The following is a 21,608-nucleotide window of genomic DNA, read 5'->3' as shown; positions in this document are numbered from 1 at the left end:
TTGTATACTGGTAACTTATTGCACTCTCTTCTGTTATCGGCTCCGTTTTGTTTTTTCTTCTGACACTCACGTCTACTTGCACTGTCTGCATTACTAATTAATCAACTCACATATCTGTTTATTTACCCCTTGAAAAAATCGTCTTTTATTTGCACTCTAATTTTCTCTTTACCATTTACATGTTGTAGCCGGCGAGCCTCCTGCATGGTTAAATGATAACTGCTGGTATGCAGAAACCCCATCGACCTCAGACAAACTCACTCAAATTACAGTATATGCAAATTCATAAATAACTATCAAACTGACTATAATCAGTGCAGTCAAGTGGCTGAACCATCATCCGCTTAACATTACCAACTACGTGTGACCGTAACGAAACATCAAGAAGAGAATGCAAAGGAATCAGTTGACTTATACAAACTCGTGACAGTGATATTGGATACTGGACAAAGAAATTAAAGGGCCGCTTCTTTAGAAAGGTGCGTTACTGACTATGTTAGATACTAAATTTGGTTTCTAGCTTTGCTTTAGAAGTAAGACACTTATTTTTCATCATTTTCCCCACTAAAATTGTTCACTGTACTAATGAAAATGTATGAGACGTATATAAATGTCATGTGAATGCTACAAACTTTTTCAATTTAAGATGATAATTATCATATGCTTCAAGTTCTTAAGCTTACGTTGACTGATAATAGACACTGCCTTCATATGTGTGTTCGCACTTCGTTAATGTCAAACACTTTCCGTGTGTTAGATTTTTCTTGTGATTTGTAGTCTTAATTGTAATTCTAAATGTCCTTCGTGGTTAATGTCACACATTATTGAGTATTCTGTTTTCAAGTGGTATGTTTTCTTCTTAATTCACTGCGTTTAGTGCGTGAAACTAGCTTGTCCGTTGTGTTCAAGTATATAAGGTATCGTGCAATACACGTAGCTTGGAAGCATACTTTTACTAGACCCCGAGCTCCCAATTTCGGGGGAAATTTGGCACATTTTCGGGAAATGGCACAAAAGCCCCGAAATTTCCCCAGACCTGAGGGCATCCCCAAAGTTTCCCCAAACTTTGGGGAAGGCTATTTCTTTTTGGGGATTCCCCCAAAGTTGGGAGCTTGGGACATGCCGCCCAAGTGAAGATTCCAAACGACAACGGGTTAAAATCAATAAGCCGTCGCAACTCTCTTGCACAGTGATATTAATACACCTCATGAACTTCGAATGGTATTTACTTATTAAAGCCTAGGCTTCTCAAGGTTTCCTACTTGAAGAACAGGCTTCGAAATATTAGTATTTTGTTAGGTTCATGCAGAATAAAGCAGTATTGTCGATCCGTTTCACGACTCAAGTTTAGTTTGGGTCAAATGCTTGCCATACAACGTAAATTATTTTAGATCTTTGTTGCTCTGCTGTTTCAAAATTGTCTCGACTCGATCGTTAGATGTTTATTTTTTACTGTTATTGTTTCATAATGTCTGTTCAAAGTTGGATTCCATACCACGTATGCTTCGGTAGTATTGCGCGTGTGGGTGACATCTTAAATTTGCAGTTATTTACGCTTCTCTATCGCGTCTTTCCAATCGATTACTAATTCGTCTTTCATAATCATCGTTGGATTTTATTGACATCTCACTGTACTGCTCTCTTAGTCACACCCCGTAATAACCATGTATTACTTAACATACAGTAACCCCGATTTTCGATATTTATATCTTTTGCCTTCACATGGGCCTAAACTGGGTGTATTTTAGTTTCGATAAACCTTTTTGTTAAATTTAATTTTTTTCAGTTGATGTTAACCTATACCACTGAAGCTTCTGGAGAACGTGAAGAAACATCTCTAAAGTGGGCCAAATTACTTTCCGTGCATGATTCATTCATGCATGAACTTTCTCAGGAAGTAATTACTATTGGATCATCTGAAGGTCCTTTTTCCTTCTTTTTAATCATTTCAAATAATTTTGTATTCGTTATTCAGAATGTATGATTGTTATAAAACATGAAGAAGTTTCAAGTCCACATTGCCTTTTGATGAAAGATCCAGACGATGTCATATGGTTGTACGATTGTAGCAAGACTGGGACACGTTGTAATGATGGCAAGTGGTTACAGCAAGATTGTGTCACGCTTCACACTGGTGACTATTTCTACCTTTTATGGGATGAAGTAGATGTGACTAAGCGTAGGTTTATCTATACTGCCAGAAAAGAATAATATTTATGTGCCTGTTTCTTAAGGAGTTGGATTCTGCGTTCTTTTTGTTGATGATTTTAAACTTTTGGCTTCCTCTGGTGAGTCTAATAAGATCAAAACTACGGAACTACCGTTACAACCATCATCATCATCACAGTTTATGAAGCCATCAACATCAAATGATGATACTGATTTAGAAAATTGCTTAACATGTGTTATTTGTGGAGATGTCTATTTCGAGTGTTGTAGGTATGTTGACTACACTTGCCCGTATGATATGTCGGTTTTTCCAACACAGTGTTCAACCGTGTTTACACAGTTTCTGCACACTCTGTTGGTTGAGATGTAAAAGATATGAATGTCCAATGGTAAGTCAGATTGTATTATTTCCTTGATTATTTTCTCTTCCCATTATGTTTGCTTTAAGTGTCGTAAATCAGTGTCAGCGTATGCTAAAAATCACCAATTAAATAATTTAGTTGATGTATTCCTTCGTAAACATCCAGGTAAGAATTCTTACGTTTGATGATGTGTATGTCTTATCATCATTATTTTATTTATAGAGAAGTTAAAATCTGAATCCGAACAAAATGAAATAAAGCAAGAAATTGCAAGATTAACACGCGTAAGCGCATAATATATTATGGAACTTCTAAAATTAAATTTTATTAGCTTCCAAATCACACTCGTCGATACAATAATCGAACTAGAAGGTATGTGTATGTATGAAAGAGTGAGAGAATAATTTTTTTGTTTATGTTGTTCTACTTATCACCATATCTTAATTGGTTTTGTTTATTGAAAATAAATACACATCTGAAGTTGTTTGGAGTGTAATAATCTTTATGATACATTTCTCTCTAAATGTCAGATATAGATTGGGAACTGCTCTTAGTCATTACCCTGACTAGTCAAACGACACAAAGTGGTTGGGTGCTTTGACTATGCTTAACTATAAACTCATCAAATCTGATTCTTTGGTTTGCTGACGATATTTCGGCGAGGATTCAAAACACTACTTTGTCGTCCATCAGTTCTCACCACCTCTGATGTAGACAAAATCACCATTGGTGAGGATACTGTGCAGTCGTCCAATTTATGTAGCTCTTCCGTCGAGTGGGGCTCAAGCTTTGAGTACATAAGTAGGTTACTAGTATTTTACCATACTAGTGTCATACGATGGAACAACAAAACAAGAAAGAGTGTAGTGAGTTAGCTGGTGGGACTATGTGTTTTCGTCTAGTGAGAAGTTTTCTACATATCTCCGAATACTGCATATATCGACCGTGACTTGCGCAGTAGTAGGTTAAAGGAAAAGTAAGGGTAAGCAAACCAAAACACTACATCACTCCAGAAAGTCACTTAGTGTTGAACTGAGCCATGTTTTTAGGTACAAACTAGTACAATCAAGTTATAGTCCGCATGTTTATATTGATTAATGGTTAGACGGTTTTAATGATAGAACTCTTAAGTTGGTCACATTTGTGCAAAGCCGTTTATTTCTTATCTTCTGATTGTTTATTTTCAGTGTTATTTCGTACGTTTTGTTTCTTGATTTCATTTTTGCTTTTTGGACCATAAGCTTTATACTTAATCTTTTTCATACTATGATTGATACTACTATTATTTCGACTTACTTGCTTTCACCCCATTAATTTCATCCTATTATGCTAATATAGTGTGATAATTTGGGCTAATGCTTATTTATGCCAGGTCTTACATTGATCGTGACCAATTTTAGTCACTGAAGACAATAAATTCCATTTATTAGTTAAATTTCTTACCTCTTCGTTTCTTTTTCTCTATATATCGATTTCGTTTAGGAATAGAGAGAGAATTACTCTTCCTGGTGGTGACTATGGTTTACTGAGTAGTTCCTCTGGCGTCTTTCCTGTTGTTCCGACCATCACTACCACCGCAACAACTCGCAGTGTTTCTTCTGGTCCGATAATTATGCCCACTTCCTTACCGATGAGTGCTGGTTGTGTTATATGTTCATGGTTACCACCATCATATGACCGTCGTGGCAATAGTATGACAAGTATTAGTGGCATTACTCTTGGCGACCATGGTCCAAGAATTGAAGAATGTGAGTTTATTCCGGTATAAATACATAATATGTATGTTTATGGTCGTTAGATAACAACCTTTTTTGAATTCATAATATTACAAATCAACAGTATCCACATTAAACTAAGAAATTTAAGTTTATCTACAAACGTATTCACATGGTATTACGATACATACTTCAGTCTGTAATGTGTAATATTTTTCAGCTCGTTAAATGCCGTTAAGATGCATGTTAGTGGTTGTCATTTCTCAGGTTTTTCATACTGTAGTACCTGAAAAGGATAATGAGTTAGTAGTGACTTTGTTCACCTAGAAGTACCGTCTCAGAGCCAAAGGGCAGCTGGTTGAGGTTGGTCAAACATGACCTTTCTGAGTAGTTTTTATTGTGTTAGTTCCATGCTTTTGAGGCGTTACTACCGGTATCGAAAGTCAAAGTAAGGTGTATTGTTTTTAGAACCTACCTTTTCTAAACCCCTCCTCTGTGGGAAAGTAGCATAGTTAAAGATAATAATTATCTGCGGGGAAAACATTAGTACCATTCAACCTCAGTACACTTGATGTTACGACTTTTCTCTTAGATCTTGAATTTACCACTTTTAATCCTACCCCTCTCAGGTCGACTTACCTGAGGAGGGGAAACCTTATGGAACAAGTGTTCAAACCATTATAACGTGGTTAGATTGTCACAATAATCTGTTTAATTATGATTACTATTATATATGAGAGTGGATACTGAGAACTGAGAACAATTGATTTCTAGTTAATAATTTGAAAATTCTTGATAATTTAGGGTAAAGTGCCAATCCAAAATTAATATTTGCACTAACTGACCACTAGACATTACCCTATGTTATACTTGTGTTGTCCTTTGTTCTAATTAAACACTATTGGTCAATAAGTTGAAATGTGACTACTCTAAATGAATCGACATTATGCGCACTAGTGTTTTAGCTTGATATGGTGTTTGGTCATCAGCAACGAGCCTTATCTGTATATTCTTAGTAGTCGATACTTCGGTGAATTTCTTTAGTGAGCCATTGGAAAACAGTGCTTATGGTCCATAAAATAAATGACAATAGAATGGGTAAAACCGCAGTTTCATATGGTATAGCTCTATTTCCTGTTTTCTATTCACTTGTGCTTTGATACTTGATTTCGTGATCGAATATATTTAGTCATCCATTCTAGCCTAGTAATCGTGCGACTAGTCTTCTTTACAATATTTTATTACCCGTTTCTTCTGCTGTAGAATACCATAAATTCTTCAAATATTGAAAGACTCCACATTAGCGCCAGACTTTTGGTAGCCGCCCAACAAATATTAGAATGCAATAGAAAGTCGTCATAAATTATCCAAATGTTGTGTGAATACTCATTTGTTCATATGTAGATTATGTTGAGAACACAAATTAATCATTTCTAAATCGTTTTTTTATTTGCCCCAAGTTAACTCACTATCAAAACATGTTACTGATGATATACTGACCAATATGCGCTTATAGCGTACACGTGCTAAAACAGATTAAGACGACTGTAATACGGCATCCATATTGTTGTCCCATAACATCATTTCGTTGATTCTCCAGTGATTCTTATCATAAATACTGTAGTGGAGATTGGGGCTATTTGGTACTTTTCACTTGACTATTTATGACTTCATAAGGAATTTGTGGAGAAAATGATCGAATTGTGATAGAAAAGCAGCTTTACAGAAATGCAGTTTTTGGTTTTATGTTTGCAAATCTCATAAATTACTCAAAGACTCTGTAGGAATAAATTTGTGTTTCATTAGCCTCTCTTATTTATTTATTCATTTAAACACATAAACATTAGTACAAGGAGGCACCATATAGATATGCGCCACATAAATTATTCGGTTTATGAGAGGGCTGGGATCGTACCCGGGTGCCCAAACCGAAGCAGGTGGCTTTCTTAGGGGACCACACCTGGAGCCTTCGACCTAAAGGTCTAATCCACAGAGCAGTGAAGTGACTTCAGGAGATGCCGTCCAATGGTAGCTGGTCATCAACAATTGGTTCATACTCCATTTGTTCCTTTAGGATCCTGGAACCCGTGTATACCATTGGTTTGGAATCAGGGTTTTCCAACTGCCTTAGGTGGACTCTCCGTGTCTACCATTTCGGTTAAAGCACCGGACATTCGGTTTTCGTCCTCTCAAGTTCGTAAACAACACCCCTTTCGCGAGAATGTAGTGAATAGGACTTCCCTGTCAGTGGTTGTATGCACGTGGCCATGTGAAAGCATTTGGAGAGGGAGAGCTGACTCTCCCCACTCTCGGCCGTACCAGGGCATTAGCTTCTCTAACAAAATATATTCAATTGAGATAATTTGTGATCCTCATTGTATGGTTGGCAACATAAAGATTTCATAATCATTTCTGGTTCTGTGCTTCAAAGTTGGTAATATGCAGTACAGAGATCAGTTAATCAAAATTGAGTAAAATGACTCTTGTATTCTGTGTCAAATTCAAAACAATGAATGATTTATCTTAAAACGTGAAACAACCAGAAGAAATACTTTTGTACAATAATATGAACGTTTAAAATTATGATGGAAATCAATGTTTTCTCGTTTGCATAGTAAAAATATTAACATTAAACTTATCAAATACTCAATTCTTTCTATGTAGATTGTATATATAACATGCAAATCAACCCTAAATCTAAATTTATAATCCTAATTATAACCAGGAAATTTGGGAACTCCTAAAAGACTATTTTCATCCTTATATAGGTCCGAGTAGATGAATATTCTATAGCCATATGGATGCATTTGTCACTGTTTTTCGGCCAACAGACATAAAAATCTGTAGAAGACTTCAATAGATTCATGAATTATATTAAAATCTTTGTGGTATTATTGTTTCTCCTCATAAAATATTCATTTACAATAACTTTATTGGTAAGTGTTTAAATTATCTTGTTGTTAATATTGAAAACTGAATTTCGATCAGTCCTGGCTAAAATAGGTGCTTCCAATGATAATTACCATGGTTTAGCCATTCTTCTCAAGTTATGTGGAACAGATAAATTGTGGCTATCAGAGGAATCCTGAAACTCTCATTTCTTTCTAATTAGAACTTGTCAGTTAGGACATATCTCCATCAAAAATCTCATGTTCACACTTTGACTCGAACCCAATCTTCGAACCTCAATGGGTTGTCCGCTAAGATCCTGAATCCAGATACCTACTAACTTGTTCGGTGGGTATGATGTTTATTCCAATTTTAGTTACAATTCACTTGTTATAAGTAATTTGTGAAAATGTATCCAGGCGATCCGCATATGCTGCACATATACTAATAAAGACTGATCAAAAGATAGTCAAGAATATCAAAAAACCGGGTAAATTAAAGCCTCATTGATAAAGATATAAATACCATATCCGTTGGACAATTTAGTGGCTACGTCAATCTAGTAAGCAATGCGTTCGTGTTTAAAACGAAAGTTACAGTCGTAGTGTCGGTTACTATGTTAAGTCCATATAACTTATTATACCTTCTGGACAGGCCAGTTTATCCATTCTTCATAAGTCACGTTTTGACACTATTAATTATTCGCTTATTAACCCTGCCTGTTTTTATCTGAGCGTATGTGTGTGTACATTTAATCCTACTTATCACACATCTATAACTTATTTTTGGGTGGTTATGAATATAAATTAACGCTTGATTAGATCGAATTGGCTCGCAGGCCTTATCCACTGCGCATCATTTCGTTTCGCTTCGCTCCTTTGATCGTCTGCCTGGATCAATAATTGTACAAAATATACGTATTCAAACATTCGTTCTCGTATTTGACTTATTTTAATTCCGTTATTCGCTAACGCGAGTTAAGTCGATAATTAGATGCGAAGATTACTTACTTACTTACTTACGCCTGTTACTCCTCGTGAAGGAGCATAGGCCGCTTACCAGTATTCTCCATCCAACCCTGTCCTGGGCAGTCCTTTCCAGCTCCTTCCAGTTGTAATTCACCCTTTTCATATCTGCTTCTATTATCCGACGTAATGTGTTATTTGGCCTTCCTCTTTTCCGCTTCCCTTCAGGATTCCAAGTTAGGGCTTGCCTCGTGATGCAGTTTGACGATTTGCGTAATGTATGTCCTATCCATTCCCGTCGTGTTTTCCTAATTTCCTCTTCAGTTGGAAACTGGTTTATTCTCTCCCACAGAAGGCTGTTTCTGATGGTATCTGGCCAATGAATGTTGAGTATCTTGTGTAGACAGTTATTTATAAATACTTGTACCTTCTTGATAGTGGTTGTAGTCATTTTCCAAGTTTCAGCTCCATACAGTAGAACTGCCTTGATGTTCGCATTGAAGATTCTCACTTTGATATTGGTTGAAAGTTGTTTTGAGTTCCATATGTTATTCAATTGTAGGAATGCGGCCCTTGCTTTGCCAATCATCGCCTTTACGTCTGCATTTGAACCTCCTTGTTCATCGACGATGCTTCCTAGGCATGTGAAGGACTCTACATCTTCCAGAGTTTCGCCATCAAGAGTGATTGGATTGCTGTTCTCCGCTTTGAATTTGAGGACCTTGGTTTTCCCCTTATGTATACTGAGGCCTACTGATGCAGAGACTGCTGCTACACTGGCTGTCTTCATCTGCATTTGTTCGTGTGTACGCGATGGGAGGGCTAAGTCATCTGCGAAGTCCAAATCGTCTAATTGATTCTGAGCTGTCCATTATATTCCGTGGTTTCCTTCAGATGTCGAGGTCTTCATAATCCAGTCGACCACCAGAAGAAAGAGGAATGGAGAGAGTAAACAGCCTTGTCTGACTCCGGTCCTTACTTGGAATGCATCTGTCAGCTGTCCTCCATGCACGACTTCGCCCTGTGGTCCGTCGTACGAGTTCCGGATAATATTGACAATCTTCTCAGGAACTCTGTAGTGCCGAAGAAGTTTCCATAATGTCCTCCTATCTACACTGTTAAATGCCTTTTCATAATCAATGAAGTTGATGTATAGTGACGCGTTCCACTCAACTGATTGTTCGACGATGATCTGTAGTGTTGCAATTTGGTCTGTGCACGACCGATCCTTACGGAATCCAGCTTGTTGATCTCGAAGTTGGGCGTCTACTGCATCCTTCATCCGGTTCAGCGAAACTCTGTTAAAGACTTTCCCTGGTATTGACAGTAGTGTAATGCCTCTGTAGTTTTCACATTTGCTCAGATCTCCTTTCTTTGGAATCTTGACGAGGTGTCCTTCTTTCCAGTCCATCGGCACTTGTTCCTCCTCCCAAATCTTTTTGAATAGAAGGTAAAGCATGCTTGTGGTTGCTTCGATGTCTGACTTCAGTGCTTCAGCTGGTATGTTGTCGGGTCCCTCTGCTTTCCCGGTTTTGATTTGTCTGACGGCCATTCTAATTTCTTCCGTCGTTGGTGGGTTGACATCTATAGGAAGATCTGTGTGTGCTGCTTCGATGTTCGGTGGATCCATTGGAGCCGGCCTATTCAGGAGTTCCTCGATGTATTCTACCCATCTGTTTTGCTGTTGTTGAATTTCAGTGATTGGCTTGCCTTCTTTGTCTTTGACCGGCCTCTCTGGTTTACTGTATTTCCCTGCTAGTTTCTTCGTTGTATCGTAAAGCTGTTTCATATTTCCTTCTCTAGCAGCTTTTTCTGCCGTCGTTGCTAATCCTTCCACGTATTTCTTCCTGTCGGCTCTAATGCTCCTCTTCACTTGCTTGTTTGCTTTTATGTATTCAGCTTGTGCTCGGGAGACAAAAATGGTGAGCCCGTCGACAACATAATCCGATCTAATTAACGTCAAAATGAAGGGCCCCATTAAAGTGGTGAGCCATATAGGATAATCGATTTCAGATTGGATGAGAGCGTTTATCATCGTTCTGGATAATGCATCTGCCACTTCGTTATTATTGTCTTTAATGTACTGTATGTTAGACGTGAATTGGGAAATAAATTCTAATTGCCTAATTTTCCTCGGCGAACAGTTTTCCTGCTTGGTGTTTAGTGCTTTCGTGAGGGGTTTATGATCTGTATACACTGTGAAAATGGTACCCTCGATCACATGTCGGAAATGCTTTATTGCCAAGTAAATCGCCAACAGTTCTCTTCCGAACGTACTATATCTCGTTTCAATAAGACTGAATCTCTTCGATAAAAATGTAAGTGGTTCCCATGTGCCATTTACTAACTGCTGCAGTACAGCTCCCGCTGCTACGTTCTATGCGTCCGTCATGACGGCTAGTGGCTCTTCTCTCTTTCGTCGTACTAACATGGTCTTCTCATCTAGTGCTCTCTTGGCGTTCTCAAACGCATGTATAGCCTCTGTTGATACACCGAATGTTCGGGCATGTCCTCACAAAGCGTCCGTCAATGGTTGTAATACAGTTGCGCAGTTTGGAATAAATTGTCTATATTAGTTCATTAGTCTCATGAATCGTCGTAATTTTCTTTGTGACTCGGGCAACTTCTGGCGTGATACCTTGAGAATTTATCATATGACCCAGGAATTGCGATGACTCTATTCCAGGTTCACACTTCCCCACATTAATAGTGACGCCATGTTCTTGAAGTTTCGTAAACTATCGTAGATGTTCTTCCACGGTAGCGCTAGCTACTAGTATATCATCGATATATGCATATACATATACATAAAAGACCTGACAATGACAGTAGAAAAAGCTGCAGGAGAAGCGACTATGATACAGCAAAGAAGATGGCAGGAAAATATGGTAAACCAGTTCGACCAGTCAAGAACAAAGAAGGCAAGCTAATCACAGCCACTTTTGACTGTGATCTTGTACAAATGTTGTTTCCTATTTTATGGTACGATGTGGTCTGTCTGGTTTGTGTATAAACCCAGTATGTTTGAAATAAATGATTCATATCGTAGAGGCGGAGATTGGTGTTCTGAACTTAACAGGCTAGGTAGGTGAGGAAGCAGGATCGCTACAGGCTTTAGGCTGCTCGTACAGGTTTTATGCGTGATTGGTCCGGTCGATAATTCACTGTTCTGTAATTTGCGGTATCATCACTTTATAGATTGATAGGGGCACAAACCCACAAGTTCTAACAATTGGCGATGGGATGAAGAACAAAGAACCCAGGGCACAAAACTAAAAGATATGACATTATCGAAGTCAGATATAGGGGAAATTAGCCTTTACAAACTACAGAGGCATCACACTAATATATCAGTGCCGAAAGAAGTTTTCAATAGTATTGTTGAGCCGAATAAAAGATTCAGTAGAAGCTCAAATTTGCTATCAAAAGACTGGATTCCGTACGGATCGGTCATATGCAGACCATTGTTGAGCAATCACGTGAATAAAATTCGTCACTATTCGTCAACTTCCTTGACCATGAGAAGCATTTGACAGTATGGATAGGAGAACCTTATGGAATCTTCTTCGACACTGTGATGTACTTGAAAAGATCATCATCATCTTATGGAATTCTTATGACGGAATACAATGCAACGTCGTGCACGGAGGTCAGGTGAAGGATGCACTCCAAGTGAAGACTGATGTCAGACAAGGCTGCTTATTTTCACCCTTTCTCTTCCTTCTGGTGCTCGACTGGATTCTGAAGACTGGTACATCTGAGGGGAAGCATGGAATATAATTGACAGCTTGGATGCAGCTGGCCTTCGCAGATAATCTTGCTCTTCTATCCCGTATGCAACAATACGCTTCAACATAAGGGGAGAATAGGAATATTAGGAATGAACACTGGAGGCGGATAGGACATACATTTTGGAAATCATCAAACTGCCTCACGAGACAAACCCTAACTTAGAATCCTAATGACAAAAAAGGTTGTAAACCAAAGCATATATTGCACCAAGAATTGAAGGAAGATATCAAAAGAATGAATAGAACGTGAAAAATCCACAAAGGGGACCCAGGAAAAAGTTGTTTGAAGAACCCTTAATGGCTCCTTATGTTCCCACGAGAATTAACAGGTGTAACCGAGTAAATAATATATAAGCATATTATTTCACCACAGGAAAAGTCTGTGATGCTGGTTTTCGGTTGTGTCGTCTCTCATTAGCAGTTCTTTCAGAGTATATGTCTATAATTCAGTTTTTGAAAGTGATTGTTAGTTAACCACATTGTATCATTGCGTAATATGTATTGACCAACATTTTGTTCATCATCATATCTAATTCTAAAACTTTTTCCACCATAATACCATCATTTATATGTATATGATATGTTTAGCCTTATTACTCGATGTTATGAGATCTGTGCTCATATTTCTGTTCTTTTGAAATGTCATCAATCAATACAATATGCTGATTACATTTATTTGATTATAGTCTATCAGTAGCACATCCTTGAGTATATAACTACAATGATCCTGATTACTCTGTTATTAATAATAATTAACATTTCAGGTTCATCAACCAATAAGAGATACAGTTTTCTTTATTTCGAATTTTCTTTTCCCATCAATTATTCAATGTTGTCATTTCTCATCACGAATTTAGTTCGGTCAAGAATTGATCATTCAATTCATTCTTTTTTCTATAATTCAATTTAATATTTTTCTTTAGGTTCAGCGCATTGTTATTGTACATGTTGTAATAGACCAATGCCTAGTCGAACAACAACAATTTCACAACTACATAGCATAAATCGAACAGAATGTGAAGTGTGCCGGCGTACATTTTGTTCTTTAATCAATCCATATGGATGTTCAACATGTGATGGTTATTGTTTATCTCGTGTACAAGGTGAGTAATCACGTGTCCACTAGTGAATGTTGTACTAAGTTGGCACACATAGTTATCAGTGTAGAAAGGGTTAATTAGTAATAATATTGATCTTAGTAACCAATAGAAGCAGAGAATTATATGTAAAGATTCTGTTTTTATCATTGTTTACATTACGGATCAGTTTCTATTGGTAATATATGTCTCCTAACCGAACTAAACCAATTTGGACTTTTAATAAATTTAGGTCGTAGCTTGTGGTAGAATCCAAGACTCATATTTTGTCCTTTTGGGGACTTGCTAGTCACTAATTAAAAGCTATATTGGAGCAGTCCTCTCAAGATAGACATATGTTACTAGAGACCGGTGATTATTAACAAACTGGAAAGATGACATTTCTACATGTAATTTAACAACCGTTGAACGAGTTAGTGGTCATCTGAAAAAAGTAGTTCGATTAGTAGCTCATTGAAGTGATGGGTATTGGGTTCAAGTCTAAGTGTGAACATGAGCTCTAGGATCCAGGTACATCTAAATGGCAAGTCCTAAACAGAACAAAGCTCAAATTCACTTGGTGTTGTTTTACTTGTATCTTCCCATTGTTATTTAGGACTGCAATTGATCAGTCTCATGTTGGCATATGTGCATCCTGTGCGGATTGCCTCGATATAGCCTTACGTCACAAGCTTTTTAAGCAAACATGGATAGTGGCTAGCAGTGGAATCCAATATTCAGGTTCCCGGAGTGAAAATCAACTCTGCGATGCAGGTACATCCGGCTGACGAGTCCCAAATGGGACGAAACGCGCGTCCTGGATTCCACTGTAAGCTACAATTAAAATGAAGAATATAGTTTGAGAATAAATAATAAGATGGAAGTTTTAAAGTAAGTGATGATCGAATTCATCTGTCAGTGCTACAAATCTAAGTTCATTACACTTAGAATTTCAAATCATAGCTGACGACCATTGCACGAAACTCAATCAGGACGTTTGTCCCTCTCGAAACTGCTTGGATCACTAATCAAGAAATGAATGAACTGATGTTGTTATGGCGTAACTTAACCTCTCTTAATCTTCATCCAGTCTGCTTCTAAACTGTTGTAATGGCTCCCGGAAAGCCCAGAGAAGCCTCTGGAGAGTCTAAAGGAGCCTAAGAGGTTCCACCCAATCAGGACCGAACTTTCTAGAATATCGACATGGTATGCTATGATTGGACAATCGTATAATTTCGTGCTTCCGGATTGGCTGGATTATAATGTTATAGTCTATACTAAAAACTACGAGTACTCCTATCTTTCTGTACACTTTTTGATACTCAATAACCGCTTCTACGTTCTTCCGTCTTTTGATTCGCGACTGTGGGCTTCTTCGTGTTAGAGTGCCGATAGCCGTATATCGTATTAGCTGTATTCAAGTAGAGGACATAACATAAACTGGCTTTTGTTGTACGTTCGAGTATGTGTTGGTGGTTTAGCCCCCAAATGCCCTGGTAAGGCTGAGAGTGGGGAGACTCAGCTCTCCCTCTCCAAATGCTCTCACATGGCCATGCGTATACAGCCACAGCCAGGGAAGTCCCACTCACTGCCTTCTCGCGAAAGGGGTGTTGTTTATGAAAATGAGAGGACGAAAACCGAATCTCTGACTCTTTAACGGGTTTGGTGGACACAGAGAGTCAACCCAAGGGAGTTGGAAAACCCTGATTCCAAACCAATGATATACATGGGTTCCAGGATCCTAAAGGAACAAATGGCGTATGAACCAATTGTTGATGACCAGCTACCATGGGACTGCATCTCCTCACTTTACTCCACCGCCTTGTTGACTAGACCTTTGGGTCGAAGGCTCCAGGTGTGGTCCCCTAAGAAAACCACCTGCTTCAGTCTGGGCACACAGGCACTATCACAGCCCACACACAAATCAAGTGACTTGTGTGGCGCATATTGACAAAATTTCACCAGTTAAATTCTTTTTCTTGATATTTCATTTATTTGATATCTCTAAATGAGTTCCTTGTCTCGAATATTTCAGATTTGACTAGATACAATTCAATACCTCGTAATTTATTATTGAATAATCGTATAGAGACAAGGATTCTTGATGTAAGTTATTTATCTTGAGAGAAAGAATTTTACATTCTTTTTCTTCCCAAGATTTTTTATTTTAATTTTAGGTACAACCATATATATATATATATATATATAATATTCTGTTATCTGATTCAATCACTAATGCATCCTCTTAACGCTTGATCAACCCTAGTATAGATCGGGTGAAGACGAAGACTGTGTACGCAGCTGTATTGTCGAATGCTACTTACTGTTCATCAGTCAGTCAGTCAGCAACAATGTAGAACTTCGTACGTACGTACGTCAGTTCGAGTCGCCATACCACATTAGCACAGCGAAGCAATTGTCGATGCAAATCCCATAGTGGTAGAGGTGATAAAATTATTAGCAGTAATTAAGGTTTGAAGATGTTATTCAAGGAGTATAATCCAGTGAAATAAGTTTCGAAAGAGAAAAGAAGGGAGATGAATAAATCGGAAGATTAGAATTTCGGAGAATACACAGAGTGGATGCACCTGCGCCATTACAAACGATTTTGAGCCATGTCATTCAAGGTCTCTAACCATCTGTTGCTATCGTGTCGCGGATCCCAACCGGGTAGTCTACACCTACCAACATGGCTTAGTCCACTTGTCAGTGACTTCATGGATTTGTGCCATGTTTTGGTCTGGCCGCCCCTAGCTTTCTTCCATCCTACTCCTACACCACAAAACATCGCACGTCGAGGCAGTCGGTCGTTGGGCATACGTAACACGTGTCCCAGCCATCTCAACCGATAAAGTTTCAGTACTTCATCAATTGATTTGCCATCCTTACCTAGTACCCGTTTCCTAATAACTGAATTACTTACTCGATGGTCCCAGGATATACGAGCAATGCTTCGAAGACACCTATGATCGAATAATAATAATAACCTACGAATATCCTCTACTCTTAGCGGCCATGTTTCACAGCCATGAAGTAGGACGGAACGAACTGCTGCACAGTAAACTCGTCCTTTGGTTGGTAGATGGATATCTCGCCTACGCAATAAATGACGCAAGTTGGTAAAAGCTAGTCGAGCTTTCTTTATCCGTGCTGAGATTTCTTCAGACGTTTATTAATGGTCAGAATGGCCCAAATAACTACATCAATAATCCATTTTACTTAAAATAACCCACTTTTACATGTTCCTTACCTACCTTGAGTTATCGTGTAATTTGTCTTATTTGGCTCCGAGTATCATATAAAAGTAGCTATTTGGTTAAATAGCATGTAACCACTGTTACTACAGTGCATTTAATTCCATTTGCCAACTATTTCCTACACAGTTCTAGGAACATAAAATTAACTACTTATTTGTTACAAGTAAAATTGTGGTATGCGCTACTTATTCATATAATTAGTGTATAGCGATAGTCAGAGATAGAATGTATTTCAGCAGAAGATCAAGAAGGAAAGAATGGGAACAGAAAGAAATCGGTATGGAAATGCAAGAACAATGAAATCTGAGACGTTTGACTGATATTTCCAAAAGGAGCAGTCACGTCTGAGACAATTAATTGGTATTTGGCAAATTAAGTATTTACCTTATAGTTGTCAGATTTTAGTGAGATATTCTGTAATTTTGTGTTTAAATACATTTGATTGTACTCACTCATGTTCTTGTTCACTATAGAGTCTCAATGTTATTTATTCATATGAAGGGAAATTATTTGTTAAATTTAATACTATCTCTGGATCAGTTCTTTGAATGATAAACGTTGATTTCTGCTTTCTCAAGCATTTTAACACTTTCTCATATCAAGCACTATATCTAGTCTTTATGAAGTTTTTCATTTGACATTTTTGAACGTATAGTAGTCAAGAATTATTTCTTCATGTAGTGATTTTTTGATGACTTAGAATTGTAATTCTCCAATTGCCTATAGTATGTAACCACTTTTTAAGAAGGAAAAATCATGTTAATTATATCTGTTGGTTATAAATAATTATCAGTATAGGGTTGTGGAGATTGTTGAGTTTCTTTGAGATCATAGACCGGTTTTTTTTGGACCTTTGGAAACTTGAAAGCACCGGATATCCTTTTCGTTGTAGCACGGAACTCTTCAACAATGTGAATTCCTGATCACACACGTAGAACTCTGACCCAGAACCCTCGATTTCGCGCGTGAACGCTTAACAGTTAGTTTTACAATATTGTAAATACATGTTCATGCAATAAATTATTGATTAATCAATGTCAAGTACTACTCAGTTTGATGTATACAAATCTGACTGTTAATCAGTACAAACTATATGAAACTTCATATTCATTTTGGTTGTCAAATAAATCCTCATCTATCGTCCTTATGTTCTTATTTGCGACGTAAGTTTCATGGGTTTAATTATTCACTAACAGTTACCTGCCGTTACAACAATTGTCGATGGGTATTTTGGTAAATAAAATAAATCTTCCTCTACAGTCAGTTTTCGTGTTCTTATTTGCATCTTGGAAATTGCAGAGGTTTTCAGTATCAAGTACCATACCCTAATTTAAATATTATCGGCTGTTTGAATCTGATTATCTCTGTCCAACATCGTTTGTTTGAATTACAAACAACAGAAGAATTTTTCGACTGATATTGTTTACTTAAACCATCTATTCCAATATGATGTTCACTTCAATGAATCGATTCGATTATGTTCATTTGACATTATGTAGTGTTACCATGCTTTGTTTAAAGGTATGATATATCCATTTAAATTATTATAATATCAGATGGGTTTTGTGGAGATTGTAGTAATTTTTTGGTTAAGATCATGAGTCAGTTGAAGCTAGACCATCATGGAAAACCTGGAAACACTGGAGTCCCACAATAGGACGAAACGGCTGTCTAGTGCTTCCAGGTTTTCCATCGTGGTCTAGCTTCAACTGACTCATGATCTTAACCATTAAAATTATTTTACTTCAACAACCTGATGCATGTCAATCAGTGTGAACGACTTCAATTATTCAATTGACTTTTCATATACTGATTCGTTCGGTATCAGAATATGAACATGATAATAAACAAAACTATAAAACAAACTAAAGTAATTCTGACGAATGTCTGGCTACATTGGAAAATATCATTTTTGACATAATATCTAAAAATGTACTGGATTTGATATAATTTAGGATAATTGGCGTTTACTAACAGATAAAACAGCCCCCTAACTGTAATCAGTTTTCAACGGAAATTACCTTAATAGTGTACAAGCTTCATGAAATCACCCAACTTAGTAGTAAGCTTCCGGAGCTGGTCTTCACCACAGATTGAACTCATTTTGGATACCATGAATCGATTGTAGTTAGATCTGTATACCGTCGGATGTCAACTCAACGGTTTAGAGGACCCAACCCCTGATGAGGTCTCATAATATAAATAAACAGCTGTCTAACGCTTTCTGACTTTCATTAATATCCTATCTGAGGTCAATGTTTGGTTAATATCACCTCCGAACACAATGGGTTCACCTAGAGGAGTTGGGAAATCCTGATTCCAAATCAATGGTCCACATGAGCTCCAGAATCCTCAAGGAACAAATGGCGTATGAACTAATTGTTGGTCACCGGCTACCATAGGACCGTATCTCCTTACGCTGCTCCACTGCCTTGTGGATCAGACCTTTAGGTCGAGGTCTCCGTGTGTGGCTCCCTTAAGAAAACCACCTGCTTCGGTCTGGGCATCCGGGCAGTATCATAGCTCATACACAAACCAAGTAACTTGTGTGTGCATCTTTTTACCAGTATTGATAGAAATAACCTCCAGATAAAACGTATATCAAAGAAACTATTGATTTATAAACTTATTGTTTCTATTTCTTCTCTTAGGATTATCTTACCTCTCAGGGTATTTCAATTCCAACATTTATCAATCATTGTTTAACATTTTATATTAATACAACATCAATTTATTCATCATGTATATTAGATAGAAATTCATTAATTTGTAAAAATTGTAGTGAACGTTTACTTAGTCAATTAGCTTATCAATATCGTTTATCTATATGTCCAAATGAATTACCAACTGATGTAATTATTAAACCAAATTGTTATTATGGACAATATTGTCGTTATCAAAGTTATAATTATAATCATGCTAGACGTTTTAATCATATTTGTGAAAGATCAATTTAATTTTATTTTATTTTCATTTAATTTAATGATATTCTTTCATCTCCCTTCTTTTAAAAGAAGGGAGATGAATACTACTTTTTTTGCTAATAATTAGTCATTAGTAGTATATACAGCTTCTTTTTTCCCTTTTTGTTGTTGTTATTGATTTATTAATCTGTATGACAATCTCTAATATATTTTATTGAAGATTTCTGCATTTACCTTATAGAAATTGTTCTATTTTGTTGTGTTTAAAAGTGATAGAGACTAATAATACAATTACCACTTTTTGTTTTTTTTTCCTCCTTTTGCTTATTTTTCTTTCCCCTTGAGAAAAAAATTTTTTTTTCAAATCAGAATTGTTAAAATTTCTTTTAAATAAATTGAATATTCATCATAATAGTTGAGATCATAGGTTAATTAAAGCTACACTACCATGGAGAACCTGGAAGCACTGGACGACCGTTTGGTCCTACTGTGGAACTCCTCAGCATTCATTGATTTAGTGTGTATTTATGTATTTTTGTTTGGATATATCTGTTCACTTTGGAAAACAATGAATCAATAGATACATGTAGTTACTGTTAAATAAGTTTTTCGGTGAGATTATAATTTATGGATGACCTTTGAACGACGCTAAAGTGTCTTTGAGAGTGTTTACCTATAATAACTAGGACGAAATGAGGGTTATAAACTTGTGTGAAGAATTCGAATTACGATTTACTGTTGATAGTTAGGGGCTAGGAATTAGACTTCGGGTTTTCATCACGAACTGACATCAGCTATAATGCCAAAACTGTATTTAGCTAAATAGGCGGGTGAATTTCGCGCCAAAATTCGAGTCCTGATTGGTTCGTCCATAAATTGTAGTCTCGCCGGTTTTTCTACTGAGTTTATAATTAAAACCTTTGGACAAAGATAATGTATGCGAAAATACGGATTAATTGACAATAATCGCAAGCTCCAATCGTTTGCATAGAATAATTATTCATCAGTTATTAATAATAGTGATGAATAGCATCTGTAATTCTGTTTAACAGTCTGCTTAGTTATTTATTTATTATTTATTTATTTGGACACATGAATATTGGTACAAGACAGCGCCAATATATATGCGCCACACAAAACAATGAAAATTCGAGAGGAATACAAAGAAGAAAAAAAAGCTAAGGAGCGCAACAAAAAAAGAGAGAACAATAACGAAGAGATTGGTGTAAGGTAATGTGCTAGTAATCAGGGAACGCAAAGGTACAATCGGAAGAAACCTTTCAGGTAAGGGGGACACAACCACTTTTTATGAAGAAAGTAAAAGAAGGTTACAGCAGGATCGCCATTGGCTTCTATTCTGAGCCATATCTGATAACGTCTCTAGCCACTGTGTAGCACCATCTCTCGGACCCCAACCAGGGAGTCGTGAAGGACCAACACAAGCCAGTCCTTTGCAGCTTTCTTTCATACCACGACACCATGTCATGCACTGACCACCTCTCCGCTTCTTCCAACCAGTCCCAGAGTCGGCAAATAATACACGACGTGGAATTCTCTGGGACGACATTCGGAGAACATGTCCAAGTTGCAGTAGACGGTCCCCGTTATCTGACCTGCGACCAACGAGTCCCCATCGGCCACCTAAACGACCCTCTTCTGTGCCTAGACGCCCGACCTGAGCATTCAAGTCTCCGGCCAGTACTACAATATCTGTCGAACGCACTTTCTGGAGAAGAACAGATAACTGGTGGTAGAACTCATCCTTGATTGCATCCGGGCTGCAATCTGTCGGGGCATAGGCGGAGATGACGAAAAGACATCGTTTCTCACGCCGATTTCTTCTCACTTTGATGGAACTTTCTAATCTAACAGCACATAACCGACTGTTAATGGGGATCCAATCGACTAGTGCTGCCTCAGCTCTAGCGCTTAGTGCGACACCAACGCCAGCAACACCAGACGAAGATGCCACAGGGTCTCCGGATAAGCGCACGTAAAACAAGCTTTTCGAAGCGACAGATGGAGATCGAACTTGTAGTACTTCGCCAGAGTCTTGAATACGGGTCTCGGATAGACAACAAACATCAATATTAAGACTTTCTAAAGACATAGCCAGCCCTATCTGTTGTCCGACCTGCATAAATGTGCGAATGTTGAAGGCAGCCAGTTTGAATGGTGCACGTGGTTTCAGAAAAACTGCTTCAGTACTCATATTCGGTAGTAACATACAATTTTCGACCGGACAGTGACTCGAGAACGTTTAGATACAGTCGAATTTCCACCAAAGACGAGGCGCTGTATAAGTATAAAAGAGGGTGAATAATGTGGAAAATAATAATAATGACAATAATAGTAATAATAATAGTATTAATAATGACAATAATAGTAATGACAATTATTTGAATCGATTGATTGTTTTTCGGAGCGAGAAAAGCAGTTGCCATAGGCATAGAGTTCATC

The 21,608-nt window shown here is 37.5% G+C and overlaps 1 protein-coding gene across 2 annotated transcripts; it reads left to right on the top strand.

The window, feature by feature from the left end:
* Positions 1-466: 466 nt before the first annotated feature.
* MS3_00008133 (uncharacterized protein) lies at positions 467-20,569 on the top strand. 2 transcript variants are annotated; one of them, XM_051216485.1, is made up of 13 exons: positions 467-533; positions 1,787-1,922; positions 1,976-2,179; positions 2,235-2,439; positions 2,489-2,558; positions 2,618-2,696; positions 2,754-2,815; positions 2,863-2,903; positions 4,014-4,279; positions 7,015-7,182; positions 12,815-12,994; positions 15,003-15,073; positions 17,117-20,569. In XM_051216485.1, exons 2-10 carry the CDS (start codon positions 1,790-1,792, stop codon positions 7,026-7,028), a joined length of 1,074 nt encoding a protein of 357 aa, XP_051067075.1. In that variant the 5' UTR covers positions 467-533; positions 1,787-1,789; the 3' UTR covers positions 7,029-7,182; positions 12,815-12,994; positions 15,003-15,073; positions 17,117-20,569. The 2 variants fall into 2 exon arrangements, with proteins under 2 accessions (XP_051067075.1, XP_051067076.1); XM_051216486.1 differs by lacking the exon at positions 7,015-7,182 and having other exon boundaries at positions 18,876-19,558.
* Positions 20,570-21,608: the final 1,039 nt, after the last annotated feature.

The sequence above is a fragment of the Schistosoma haematobium genome, chromosome 4, assembly GCF_000699445.3.
Source record: "Schistosoma haematobium chromosome 4, whole genome shotgun sequence".
Taxonomy (NCBI): domain Eukaryota; kingdom Metazoa; phylum Platyhelminthes; class Trematoda; order Strigeidida; family Schistosomatidae; genus Schistosoma; species Schistosoma haematobium.
The sequence above is the reverse complement of the archived record's forward strand: the minus strand, read 5'-3'. Positions and strand labels throughout refer to the sequence as shown.